The 14,764-nt window shown below is 42.5% G+C and overlaps 1 protein-coding gene across 2 annotated transcripts in view; it reads left to right on the top strand.

Moving 5' to 3' along the window:
* Positions 1 to 14,764, top strand: part of Tnfaip8 (TNF alpha induced protein 8) — a 112,369-nt gene that overhangs the window by 40,928 nt on the left and 56,677 nt on the right. The window contains exon 1 of one of the 2 annotated variants that reach the window (XM_047554703.1): positions 10,877 to 11,258. The exons of the other annotated variant lie outside the window; for it this stretch is intronic. Coding sequence (XP_047410659.1) covers positions 11,246 to 11,258 — 13 coding nt within the window. The 5' untranslated portion in view covers positions 10,877 to 11,245. Of the gene's footprint in view, positions 1 to 10,876; positions 11,259 to 14,764 lie in introns of those variants that run through there. 2 annotated transcript variants of the gene reach the window in all.

The raw sequence follows: 14,764 nt of genomic DNA, 5'->3' as shown, positions 1-14,764 counted from the left end.
ATACATTAAATCAAGTAAGGCTAAGTCACACTTGGGTGTTAGTAGTTTTAAAAACTCCTTGGGGGCTGGGGAGATAGCTCAGTTGGTAGAGTGCTTGCCTTGCAAGCACAAGGCCCTGGGTTCGATCCCCAGCACCAAAAAAAAAAAACAAAAAACAAAAACAAAAACAAAAACAAAAAAACAACTCCTTGGGTGCTTCCAATGTCTCTAGCCAAGTTTAAAGTCAGTGCTCTAGAACATGGCTCTCACCTGGGGGTGGTGTTTCCTCCCAGGGGACATTTGACAATATCTGGAAACAGTGTGGGCTGTCACCACAGCGGGGAGGGCATGCTACTGGTATCTAGTGGGTGGAAGACAGAGATGCTACAAAGCTTCCTACAATATGCAGGACAGCTTCTTGGAGCAAATAGTCATCTGACCCAAAATATCAATACAACCAAACACTGAGAGACAATACTCTGGAAAAATCAGGTTTAAGAAATGACAGAGTAATGTACATACTTGTTGTGAGAAAATCATATGGTGTAGAAGTTTCCATTTTTGTCTTTTCAGCAAGATAAGAAAAAGGAAGTGACTTTGCCTCTGTCTTTTGTGTCTCTTCTGTATCTGCCATTATGGTGGCCTGTCTTTGTGGATGGTGCACCTCCTGGTTCTGATTTCTTGGGCAGGATCCCTTCCTGTGGTTCTATAAGTTTATTGAATTTGAATGATTTGGAAGAAGACCAAAGTTAAGACAATTAAACCCATAGAAATTAGCCAAGACAAATAATTTTTAAATAAACTCTTGAATTGCTTGGCCTGATAGAAAGTTTTCTAAAATTAGAGAGCTAACTGTTTGAAAGTGATTATATGTGACCTATAAGAAAACTGATTTTAGCCAGGTGTGGTGTATGCCTGTCATTCCAGCTGCTTGGGAGGCTGAGACAGGAGGATCACAAGTTCAAGGCCAGCCTGAGTAATTTGGTGAGCCCCTGTCTCAAAATAAAATTAAAAAAGGCTGAGGAAATAGCTCAGGGATAGAGCACTTTCCTAATATGTGTGTGGCCCTGGGTTCAATCTCCAGTACTCCACAAAGAAAGAACGAGAGGAAAATCTGATTTTATGTGCTATAGAATTCATTCTCTTAATTTTATCACAGTCAGTTTTCTTGTAATGGGAAGTGTGAGACATTGAGGAATGTTTTCATACCAAGTTATTTCTTGTTCTTCTCCTTCTCCTCCTCCATCAAACCCACTGCCTTGTGCATGTTAAGCAAACGTTCTACTACTGAATCTATCCACAGCCTCATAACAAATCATCACATTGTTTTATAATCAATATCAACAACTTCATCTCCTCTGGACACACCCAATTTTTCAGAGTGTGTGCACATGAAAGAACTTTACCAGATGTAAGTTTTCTTGTGTGCAGTTGTCAAGTTTAGAATGTTTAAACAAGGTGGTAAATTTAGTTGAAAACTATTCCTTAAAACTGATAAAAGTAAATGGTCACAGCTCTTGAAGTTGCTCTAAGTTAATTGATCTTATGTAGCTGGTTGATTGCCAGTTATATTTTTTTCAATTTATTCCTTTACAAAGAGATTTCAAGTGGTGCCTTCGATAATCTACATCAGCCCTTATGAATCTAGGGTTACACCTGTAGTAGGTTTTCAGCCTCTTCCTCCTTCTTGATCCCTGTTCCAGTCCCTGAGAAGACCAAGTTTCCTGTAGCCAGCATCTACTGCCTTGTTCACTCAGAACCTACCCTCTTCCTGCCTGCCATTTTCACCCCCTGACTGCTCGCAGATGTCTCCAGAAGAAACCAAGTGATGTCCAGCATTTTAGTGATCAGTGGACACAGCTCAGTTTTTCTCTTTCTGACAGCTCAGGGCATGCCCACACTCCTCCTGTGTGGGACCCACAGACTCATCCTGGATCCTGCACTCTTCTGATTTCCCTCTTCCTTGGTCTCTCCTATGGACTTCTTCCTCTAGCTTGTCTTTCCCTTAAACAGTGTTATTTCTTAGGCTCTGTCTGGGTTCTCTGCCTTTTCTGTTCCACTCTGTCCCTATCTGTATCTAGACTTTCACATTCTCTAAATGCCACTGACTTCCTTCCACATGTATATTTCAAGTACAGACTCTTATCTGAGTTTAAATCCATATTTCTAGTAGGTGTTAACCACTGCTTCACAGGCAACTCAAATTCCATGTGAAGACAACTGAAGTCACCTTCTCTTCTAGTTTTCCCCTCCCAAGTGGTCCAGTGAGGGGAAACCTAGAGGGCATCTTCCTCTGCCATTCCCCTGTTCCCAATCAATTGCCAGTACTGTCATCTCTCCCATGATATAGCTATAGAACCAGCACGCTGCTTGCCACAGTTCCTGTCAACAGCAAAGACCAGGCCACAGCCCTGGTCCCTTACCTAGGACAAGTGACTGCTCCATCCTCACCCCTTCTGCAGCCTGGCTTCCTGTGCTGCTTGGTCTCCATAAATGTCCATCTGATTGTGTCATGCCCTGCTTAAGATACCTCATTGGGGTTTTTAAAGTTCCAACCTTTTTAATAGGCCTTATAAGATCTCTAATCACTTGTTCCCCAGTGGCTCTACTACTTGAGTTTCTTACAAGTATTTGCCTCTCTTAACTCACCACCAGTGTATACACATACGTCCTCTGGCCCTCTTGTGGATCATTTATCCTAAAGTCTAGCACAGGGCACACCAAAGCCTCAGTAAATATCAGTTGAATGAATGTGGGAAGTCAGTGAGTGGTCCTGGATTGTCCTTATCAGTGTTCTCAAATTCTAATTTAATTTGCCTTAATTCAGAGGCATCCAGAGTTAAAACTTTATATTTTGTTTTATAGTTCTGTGTATGTTTCCCTTGGCTTTGTATTTTCCAGAGGGTCATTGAAAACAAAACTAAAGGAAGTATGTGGGATTCTGTCAGCAAATCATTTTCAGTGTGTGCCCTTTGGCCATTGAGGGTTGAGCTTAGGAAGCTGCTGGGCAAAATGGTACTTAGGAAACAAATCACCTGTGTTTCCCGGTGGAGAGCCAGGGGCACCTTGGCTGAATGGGCCTCTGGGAAGATTTTTCACCTTGGGCTTGTCTAAGTCAGGATCAGAATACCTGGGACTTGCTGTGACTTGTCTGAACTGTTTACTGAATTTTCAAACCTGTTTGGGAAGAAGGCTTGAAACCAAAGTGTTTGAGTCTTACGCAGTAAATCTCTCATTTCTAAGAAATAAACAAGAACTAAATCATGTTTTACTTGTAACAATAAAGGTGAGACTGCTGATCTCAGTTGTAATGAACCTAAAAAGAACAGGAGTAGGCTTTTTTTTCCTGGAAGAATCCAGGTCTGATTTTTCAAGCTTTGCCCTCAGGGCTGGGAGCTCCTGAGTGAGGCTCTTAAGTCTCCATCCTCTCAGAACTCCTATCTCTAACTTCACTACCAGGATCAGAGGCCCCACCATCAGTGCTGAGTCAGAGGGATCAGAGTAGGGAATGACACACTTCCTGCCCTCCCTAAGTTCTGGGGAGTTTTTATGGTTTGTTTTTCTGTTTTGCTTTGAAGATTCTCTGAAAAGAGAGAAGATTGCCCAGACTGTCTCCTGAACAGCAGCCTCTGATTATTTTTTATGATATCATAGGATATTCTCCCTTCTGTACTTTCTTCTTAACTCACAAGTTTTTAAAAAATCTTTTTTCTTATATAAAAATATCACATTTATTAACTGTAATTTGACAAAAAAGTACTCATTTTTACTAGCTAAAAAAAAAAATCATATTGTAAATATGTTTTTTTCTACATGCCTGTAGTTTTGCTCTACAAAAATTATGTACTGCTTAATATAATTTATTTCCTTTTATATATTGCTTTGTAGCCTTTGTGAAGAGTTCTCATGTTATTAATTATAAGGTTATTTTTAAAGACTGCATTACATGCCATTATATGGATGTGCCAAAATGCACTTAACTAGTCTTCACTTGGATAGCTGGGCTCTTCTCAGCTCTCACTGATGTCATAATCCTGCACAATTTCCTTGCACTCCAGCTGCCCACACTTGTCTCTGTTTCATTGGATGTATTCCTGGAAGTGGTTGAAAGAGCCTGTGGAGTTTGAGGGTTTTTGATCTTTATTGCCATTTTGCCTTCCAGACATTTTGTCCTGTTTTACATTCCCACCATCTGATGTAAACTTCTGACCACGTCCTACATGGTCTGCAGATTCTGGCCTGTACCTAACTCTCAGCTGCTTCTCACACTCTTGCTTCTGACATTGTAGCCGCACCAGCACCCTCTATTGTGCCCTGGAGTGTGTCATGCTTGTCCTATGGCCCAGCTCTTCCTGCTGCCCAGACTGCTGTTCAGAGCACACCTATAGTGCCTCTGCCCTGGAGTACCTCCAGCCAAACACCCCACTCACGTCTATCCTAGCACCCCTCACTGTCTGTCCTCATCTGCCACCTTTCTCCCACATTGAATGTCAGTTTTATAGGACAGGTGACCTCTTGTGTTGTATTCCCTACCTGGTCCCCAGTATCTAGGCAGATAGAATTCAGTAGGTGCTGGATAACTATAGGCGGATCTTGGTGAGTGAATGAAGGACTCTTCTGTAGTCCAGGAATGTGTAGTGTAATAGGGCTGACGAGATGTGTATAGAGAGGGCTATCAATCGGAACAGCACATGGTAAGTGCTGTAAGAAATTTTCAAGTGGTGCAGGAAGACCATTGGGCTGATGACTGGCCCCAGGGATTATGAAAGGCCTTGTCTGAGCTGAGCCTTGAGGGGACTGGCTGCATTTTGCAGCTGATGATGGTGAAAGGATCTGAGAGGCTGGAACAGGTTAGCAGAGGCCCAGAGACAGAACAGTACTTAGCCTAGTTGGGGCAGGGTTGGAGACTGCACTAAGTCCTATGCTAATAGGACTCGCATCCTGAGCAGCAAGGAAGTATTGCCTGTTCCTTATCCAAGAGTGGAGTGACTGGGTGAAGAGGGTGAAGCATTTTTTTTAAACTCGGTTCTAGCCACTGTTGGTGACGTTGTGGTGATAACAGCTGTGTTTTGAGAAGATGCGCCACACGGGCAGCTAAGTGAATACAGCCATAGAAGGAGCCTGCAGTAGGATGGGGCAATGGCGCTGGAACGCGGGGAAGGCAGAAGGGGCACTTTGGAGGCATCAGAACCTGGTGACTGTCAAGGGGAGGGTGGGGCTCAGGCTGACACCTGAGGTTTCAGATCTGAATGACTGATAAGAAGATGAGACGCAAAGCTTCAGAAGAGAAGCTGTTTTGAGGCAAGGAAGGTTGTGAGTTTAGTTTTAGCCAGTGCCTTTACTGTGTGAGTGAACATTTTCAAGATTTAACTATCCCTTGAACATTCCTTTTCCTGAGGGCCTTGGGTATTAAGAAGATAGAGGTGAGGACAGAGAAATATATACTTCTGGACAGGGGACTCAGGTCACATTTGGCCCCTTCGTTATCTGTAAGAGTAGGCATGCATTTGCAGAAGGGGAAATGGGACTTTAGCCATTTTCCAGGGGATGAGGTGTAGTTTGCTGGAAATGTCTGCTCCCAGATCCCTTTGGGAAAGAGTTTGTTTGACATCAGTCTGTCATTAGGTAAATTTGTTCCTGCTGTTAGATGAAGGAGGATGGAGGTGGAGGCTCTGGGTACAAATGGGATTAGGCCCAGAACTGGGTGACATATCATCCTTCCCCTACAAATGTTCAAAAATGATGTGTTTTTCATGGGGAGGAAATTCAAAGAGAAACTTGACTCAGGACATATTGATATTTCTGATTGCTGTCTAAATTGAAAGTTTCTGAAAGTTATTATTTTTTAAATTTACATTCAGAAATGGCCACATGGTAAAGCTACACAATTACGAAGCTCTCTTACATCTAGCAAGGGAATTGAGAACTGCTTTCTTTTCAGACTGGGGTATCAGAGTGAGAGAGATGGTGCTGGTACCCAGAGAGGTTGAAATGAGAAAAAATAAAATAAAAATAAAAATAGCAGGTTAAGCTGGGTATAGGGTGCACACCCATAATCCCAACTATTGTAAGGCTGAGGCAAGAGGATCACAAGTTGAAGGCCAACCTCAGCAACTGTCTCAAAATTTAAAAAACTTACCATAAGCGAGGCTGTAGGTTCAATCTCTAGTACTGCAATAATAAGAATAAGAATATAATAGGGTTGCGATGGAGGGAGTTTGGAAATGGATGAATTTCAACTTGGGAAATATCTTGTGGTGGCTCATTAACTAGAAATTCTAGAAATTTATAGAGAAATTTACCCTACAACTGGATAGTTTTTCTTGGCAAATTGAGAGTTGACTAAGTTTAGTATTTTATTACTGGAGATCATATTCAGTTTTACATGAAGGTCTGCAGTGGAAGAATGCTATAAAACGTCAGGGCTCTGTTTATATTCAGTTCAGTGGAGAATAAACCACATTCAAGTGCCAGTGTACTTACTGCTGCCAGCGCTCAGTGTTTCTTTGCTTTCTAAATGCTGATGTAGTGTGTTCACTGGTGGTGCAGGTGTGAAGAGAGGCTTGAGTATGAATCACAGGAAGACAGACATCAGTGCTGCGTGGAGCCCTGCGACCTGGCCCTTGCCACAGCTCTGCTACTCAGCAGCCAGTGGTGTGATTTTCAGCTTCCTTGTGCTGCCTCATTTTCTTCGCTTGTGAAATGAGGTTAGATGATATCAGAGGACTTGCCAATACTGAAATTACCTGATTCTGAGAGAGGAAACTAGAAGATGTTTTTATGGAACTTATACTTGAGACATGGAAATGCATACCATAGAAAGGCCCACCTTCCCATACTTGTTTTTTGTGTCTCTGTTTGGGTGGAAGGCCTTGGATGGCAGCTGCCATGATGACAGACTTGGGAACTCTCTGCCACAGCCCCGTCTGTCATAAGCACTGACCGCCAGCAACACCCATTCACACTGTTTAAGGCCGCTCTACTTGCTGTGGAGGGTGGGTTGCAAGGTGTTCTTTTTTATTTTGTAAAAGTCAGTTCCCTCTTTTTGTTTTCTGTTTTGTGAACCAAGGACACTTTCATGGTATGTTATAAAGGGAAAAAGAGCCAATAGATTTGGCGTGAGATAGACCTAGGTTTGTACCTTAGCTCCAACTGAACAGATATGATAATTTTATGGACTTCAGTTGCCTCATCTGTAACCTAGGGATAATTATGAATACCCTTCAGGGTTTGGGTGAGGACTGAGTAAACCACAGGGAAAGAATTGTGTGCAATGTGGCAGTTCCTGTAGGCATGAACCACATACTTCTGTGCCCAGGCAAGGCTTCCCTTAGGGGAGAGGAAGGAATCTGAGCATCTGCTGTCTCTGATAGAACATCTGGAAAACACTTAGGAGCATGTTGCTAATCTCAGTTAGTCTCCTGGAATAATTCCTTCTCAGCCTGCCCTCTGCCCTACTTTACAATGGCTCCTTTTCCCTTGAAAAAGAGGAGAGACAAAAGGAGCAATTTGAATAGAGAAAGAGGCTTTGATTGTGGCCATGGTTTTTGGGAGACCACTGACAGAGTTGGCACGGGCGGGACCCAAGTATAAGAGAAGGATCCAGAGAGGACTAATGGGAAGAGAGGAGGGTTGAGCAGAAGGGTAGAAAAGGAAATTATTCTTGGTAGTTGCAGTACTGTGCACTAGGGATTAGGGAGCATTTTGGGAATGCCATACCATAAAGGTCAAGATTCTTTGTGGAAGTTTCCAGTTCTCTATGAGGCTAGAAAATCAGGTGAAGTGAAAAAAAAATATATCTTTTTCACACAGGCACAAATTTAATCACTCCTGTGGTAATTTTGTTGAATGTACTGCTGATAAGGATGTGGGTGGCAGTAGAGGAAATACTTTTCTCAGGGTGTGTAATAAGCAGTTGATGAAATGAGGCCAGCAAGAGTGTGTGTCTGGAGATTGTTCTGGGAGGGTAGGGGTTAGGCCTCATGGCTTCTCTTCTCAGCCCTGCCCTATCTTGCAGGGGCCCTTTTGAATGTGCTGCTTAACCTCTTGTTATATGCCACTCTTTGGAAATTGGAATTGTCACCCACTTTCCCTGGGTGTGGGGAGAATGCAGTGATTTAAACACCTTACTCTGAGATGCTAGATAGCAGGGTATGCATGCATACAGAAGAGTATCTGGTTTTCTAATGGCCACCATACTGTGATTGCAGAGATGGAGGAGAAACACCTGATAAGAAGGCTGTGGACCTCCCTGACCAATACTTGCCTAGTGTCACTGTGAAGCTCTGGAGTATTCCACTACTGGCAGTGCCAGTTGCTCTCCCTGGGGCTGGAGTGCTGAGCAGCCCTGTGCTTCTACTGCAGAGCTGTGCTCACCAAGAAAAGGACCACGACTCACCTGCATTCCCCAGCACAAATTACCTTACCAAAGCCAAGTCTGGACATATTCTTTGGCTACTAATCTATTTGGCAGAATTTTTAGGGCTGGAAGTCCCAGTGACCTGCTCTCTTCTTGCTGCCAAGCATGGCTGATATATCTGCACTGGGTGGCTATCACAATTGTTGATCCTTGGATCCACCCAGAGTATCTTGCAAGTCCTGAGGAAGCATGGAAGTTCTGTATTATATCTAGAAAGGCAACTAGAGGAGTTAGTTTTTTTTTTTTTTTTTTTTTTTTAAATATAACACTAATTTTGTGTATGTGTATGTGTGGTGCTGGGGATTGAACCCAGGGCCTTGTGCATGTGAGGCAAGCACTCTACCAACTGAGCTATATCTTCAGGCCATACTCTGTAAATTTTGACTACCTCACAGATAGTTACTTGAGAGTTTCCCTACTTAGCTTCTGTCTGTGACTCCTCCCAAATGAAGAAGGATGAGCAGAATATAATTCCAAATGCAGAGACTGCTTTCTACAACACACTAATTTGATCTGAGTCTGGATGGACCTGGGCATTCTGATCTCAAGTGAGAGAAGAGTTGTGTCTTCAGAGAATGCCCATCCAGATGCCTTGCTTTGTATCCTCCTCTTGTTGGAGAACTCTTTCTGAAATCAGGAGTGTGCTGCAGGATGGGGAGGTGGCCCTTGATACCTGAGGCCACAGTGCTTGCAGCTTGTTTGCCCTACCTGCTTCAGACCTTCCTAGGGCCTCCCTGCATGGCCCCGGAGCATGTATGAGGTCTCTGCCAGTGTGTTTGCAGGTGTTTTGATGTGGAGCTGCAGGATTCTTCCTCCAGCCTCCCCTTCCATAGCCTTACTGTGCTGCTCAGTTTCCCCCCAGCAACAATGGACAGAGCAGTTGCTGGTAACCATGTAGTTGTCACATTTTAGGGCAATGTGAGACCTGTTTATCTATTTATATGTAACATTTTTACTCTTGATAAATTACCCTTGAAATAGCCAATATTAATAGAATTAAAGTTTGGGAAATTCTTGGATTTAGAATCCTATACTTCTAGGAAGAGATTTCTCTTGACATCTTCTTTGACCTATAGTCCCCAATGAAGTTTTCATAAATGCCAGCCAGAATTTGGGGAGAAACACTTTTGTGAACTCACAAAAAAATGGTTGTTTGGTTGGTTGGTTGTGCGGTGCTGGAGATGGAATCCAGGACCTTGTGTATGCTAGGCAAGCACTCTACCGCTGAGTTACATCCAACCCAGGATGGTTTCTAAGGTATAAATTTCAAGCCTCCTCATGCTTCTATGAGTTAGTCACATGATAATGTAGGCTAAAGAAAATAAGAAATGTGTAGATATGTTTGTAAGTTGATATTGATTTGGTATCTATTTTAGCTTCCTCTCCCAACAAATAGTAGGCATTTGATTTTAATTAGGTCAGCAATAATGGTCATTACTACTTAAGAGCTCACAGTGCATAAGCCAATACACTATTTGCATGATTCTCTTTCAATCTTTATAATTATTCTGTGATGTAGATGGTGTTATTCTCATTTTACAGAAGAACAAAAATTGCTCAAGAAGGTTAAATAACTCGCAAATCCACAAAACAATAAAACATCATAAATAAAATTTGAACCAGGTCTAGCAGGCTTCAGAGAACTTGTCCTTATATTCCACTTGGTATCTTTTTTGTTGGGTGCCTTGTAGGCTCAGGAGGAGTGTTATTGTTACAGATGATAAAAATTAAAATTATCATCCCATTTTGTGGGGAATAAGATAGATATATAACTAAAGATAATATATAGACAACTGTGTTAAGTGCCAAAAAAATTCACCAACAAAGTTCATTTGAGGTTCTGTGGGAATTAAAAGAAGAGTCTGAGATTGTATATACTTAATTGGGGTCGTCAGGAAAAAACTTCAAAGAGTTGGTGCTCTTGAAGTGGTCTTGTAGGGTGGGCAGAATTTGACCTGGGGTGGGGGCGGTAAAGGAAAGCTTTGTGGGTGTTGATGACTGCCAAATGCCCAGGTAAATAAATAAGCTCCTAAAGAGACTCTTAGATTGCCCACAGAGGGGGTATGTGTGTTGTGCACATGTGTGTGTTGTGACCATCTGAATACCTCACACTTAACATGCTTTATAATTCCCTTCAAATGTACAAGACTAATGAGTCTAAGTAGCAACATTGTCCAAACTATGTTCTGTAGTTGTCCTGAGAACAGGAACACCTCTAAGCAATACTTACTATTAATAGACATTCATGTTTATACTGGCCAGGTAGGAATGAGTTGTTTTTTTTTTTTAATTCTATTTTCCCAGGTATCTGTGAATAGGCCTACTCCTTTTTTATTTTTTTATTTTTTTCCTCTTCAAGTATCTGTTTTCTAGCATGTTTGAACATTAGACTTCCTGTTCTGTTTGATTTTGAAAACATCTCCCATTCACCTATCACGGGAGACCAGGGTTTCTGTGTAGCGTAGTTTACAGGTAGCAAGTTCAGGCAGCCACCAGTTCGCCCCATTGTGAACGTGGAGACCTCTCTGGACTCACAATTAAAGGCTACATAATGCATTCCACTACAAGTGACGAAACCCAGCGCCCAGAATAACAAGCAAGACAACTTTTTAAAGTGACTGTTGTTGACCAGCGTCTCCTGTGCATTTGTTTGGTAACCTTCTGGTGGATTTTTCAAAAGGCTAGTATGATTTCTTTCCAATTATTCTTGAGGAAGAGTGACTCTTCCTGATGGCAAAGCAGATGCCCTGGCATACACATCGGCAGGGCGATTGCCATGTTCCTTGAGTCAGCGTGACTCTACTCAGACACGGTGAAGTTGTCCTTCTGCTCAAGCCCAGGGAGAAAATGCTGAAGCTAGGTGAGTGAAAACTGCCCTCAGAGATCTTGGGTGTGATGTCTTTGTTGGAATCTGGCAGAAAGTTCAGATGACTAAGTGACATGGTGTTGCTGTCTACCCGGAAATGATATTTGTCATGGCTTTAGAGGGGTCGTGTTCAAGAAATCCCTGCTTTTCTTTTGCTGTGGCTGTGGCTGTGGAGAGCTAGTGGTTAGCTGAAAGGAGTATGAGTACTGTGGGTGAAGAAAATGGCATTTGAAGATTGCGTACAGTTTCATTTGTAAACAAAATGAAGAAGAGTTTCAGAAATGGAACTCTGAAAAAAATCGAGTAGATCTGTTTTACCTAAAGATTCTTCATTACATTTCCACTCACATCTTGCCTGTAGGACACCCCTGGCTCTCAGTGGTCTGGTTACAGTGGTAATATTGTAAACCCGAGGGAGTTCATTTCTGTTCTCCCCTTGGGTCATTGTCAGAATATCTCTGTTGTCGTTTTTGCTCATAGTCAAAAAGCAATTTTACCTTATATATAAAGCCTTTTATACCTTTAAAATAACACCTCGGACTTGTTTTTAGTCATACAAATGCTTCTACAAGTAGACTTAATTTTACTTTTAAAGAAAATTGAAAGCCTTACCAAGGATCAAAATAGTGCTTTTAAAACAACCTTTAAAATTATATTGGCATTTACACACTTTTGTTCAAATCAAGGCATAGTATTTGCTTAAGTTTATCTTATTTTTTTTCCTGCTCAAATGGCTTTCTGGAGCTTAAATTGAATATTAGGAAAAATCTAGAAACTGAAAGACATAGGTGAGTGTTGGTATATCTAGTCTCTCTGCTCATTAATTAAACCCTTGGCAGCCAGTAGTATTTTGTAGAGTCATGACTACTTCTCTTGGATGGAATGTGGTCACCTGCACATCATTTATATAAAATAAACATTGGTCTACCAGACACCCAGAGTTGTGTGTGTCTGTCTAGTGTGTGTATGTGTGTGCGTGTGTGCATGCGTGTTCTACCTAATATATAAAAATAGTTATGTGTCTATGACTGTACATTGTGGTGTATATACAGTCGGGATCAGAGCCAGTTTTGCTTGGGAAGGTTTTATGGAAGAAGTGAGTTTGGGGTAGAATTCCAGAGGGAAGGTAAGTAATGAACTTTGGCAGAATGAAGTATACATAAAACAACTTCCAAGGTTAGAGTGATTAAGTCATATGTGTTCATGGGTAAGCATGAACCATTTGAGAGCAGATTGTAAATTAGTGTTGAAAATAGACAGATTAAAAGTGAAGAGGGAGCAAAGGGGAGAGAGCCAAGCAGAGAGCCAGAGGGGCAGAGAGGTGGGTAGGAAACTCTCTAGTGTTGCTGTAAATTTCCTCCTTGGATAGCAGCGCCTCCTGCCCATGTCGCCATCTAGTGGGACTGACTGAAATGCACGTGGGAGCACACCACCTTTTGTCACTTCAGGATAAAAGATGGTGTGCTGTCTTGGCAGTAAGGAAACATTTCTGTTTCCCCAGGGTTTTAAGTGAAGAATAGAGAGATAAAATGGATATAGTTATGTCCCCCGACCAAAAAATTGATATTTATTTAGACTCTAAAAATATGGGACCAGATGTCAATACCAAGAATTTCTCAGAGACCCAAGTTTGCTGAAGAGTGCTGGTGTACTTGGCCCTCCCCCACTCAGGGCATGCACTTGAGCAGTTCTGCAGCAGATGAAGCATGCCACAACTGGCCCCGGGCCCTTTGGGTTTTCACTTGGGTCAGCTTGTTTTTTTCATGTGGTTGGAGTCCATCCTGGTGGCAGAGAGCACTCTTTCCATAGGCACCACAGTCCACAGACCTCAGAGCTGAAGACACCATGGAGGTCATTATTCCTCCTGCCCTGCCTTTCACCCATCCAGGAATGCATCCGTTCCGCACGCGCTTGCTGAATTCCTGTTAGATTCCAGATGCTCTTCTAGGCACTGGGGATGCAGCAGTGAAAAAAGCAGCTCTTGGAGATCTGACATTCTATTTGGGGGATACTGACAATTAGCAAAGTAAATAATAAAATATATAGTAAGTGGGATGCTAAGTGCTAAGGATAAAAAAAAAATAAAGACAAATAGAGAAAGAAATAGGGGTTGTTTTTGTGTGTGGTGGGGATGGTGGTAATGGGTGGCAGTGGTTGCAATTGGGAATAAATCCTCACTGGAGTGTGATATTAGACACACCTGAGAGGTATGAGGAAGCCAGACAGGGATATCCTGGGGCAGAACATTACAGGCAGAGGACAAGCAGCAGCAAGGGCCCTGAGGCCCGGATGGCCTGACGTGTTCCAGAAACAGCTGGAGGAGAGACGAGACTGAGAACTGGGGGGGGCCAGATTAGTAGGGCCTACTTGACAGTTTAATGAATTTGATTTGTATTGAGCATAAGATAAGAAGACATTTGATTTAATCTAATTTGCTCCTTTTATACATGAAACTTAGCCCAAAGAAACCAAGTCAGGTGTCCTTTGTCAGGTGTCCAACTTTATAGTGCCAAAACTGGGACAGAAACCTTCCTCTCAACTCCAGCATTCTTCCCTCCACCCTGCCTGCCCAGCTGGGAATGAGTGACCACACACAGGCTCAGCTGTCCAGGTGCAGTGGTCTGAGTGGAAGCAGAGTTCTGTGGCTCCTCTAGCAGTTGTGTTCTGTGTGGTTCATCTTGGTCATTCCCTCAGTGTGTCTTTACCTACCTACAGAGGCCCACTGCAAACATGAGAATGGGTGAGACCTTTCTTCCCCACAGGAATACTATGCCAGATGCTGCTTTTCTTTATTTTGACATGGAGATAAATCCTTTGGGTTTTCCCAGTAGTTCTCTCCCAATCAGCTGGTAAGTTCAAGCACCCAAAGTCTGATGATGACTACCCTGTTCCTTATCTGCATTCATATTTAAGTTATTTGGATATAGTTAATATATGAAAAGGTTTCTGCAATCCTAAAGGGTTTGATCATAGCTCCTTGTATGGCACCATCCTCATGAAAGTGAGGTTGAGCATTAAACATTATTGAAAATTAATTTGAAAACAGAATTACTAGTTGAGGATGGAATGTGAACTCATTGTCACCAAGTACAGCTTAATGGGGACAATTTTTGCCCAGTACTCTGTTGTCTTCCTGCTGTGTGTTTGAGTCAGCCTTTTTCGCTGCTGTGACTAAAAGACCTGACAAGAACAATTTTAGAGGAGAAAAAGTTTATTTGGGGGCTCACAGATTCAGAGGTCTCAATACATAGACAACAGGCTCTATTCCTTGGGGCTCAAGGTGAGGCAAAACATCATGGCAGAAGAGTATGGCAGAGGGAAGTAGCTCACATGATGATCAGAAGGAGAGAGAGAGAGAGAAAGAGAGAGAGAGAGAGAGAGACTCCACTCACCAGATACAAAATATCTACCCCAAAGGCACACTCCCCAATACCCACCTCCTCCAATCACACCCAACCTACCTTCATTTACCACTCAGTTAATCCCATCGGGGGATTAAT

The sequence above is a fragment of the Sciurus carolinensis genome, chromosome 6 (assembly GCF_902686445.1).
Source record: "Sciurus carolinensis chromosome 6, mSciCar1.2, whole genome shotgun sequence".
NCBI classification, from domain to species: Eukaryota; Metazoa; Chordata; class Mammalia; order Rodentia; family Sciuridae; genus Sciurus; species Sciurus carolinensis.
The sequence above is the reverse complement of the archived record's forward strand: the minus strand, read 5'-3'. Positions and strand labels throughout refer to the sequence as shown.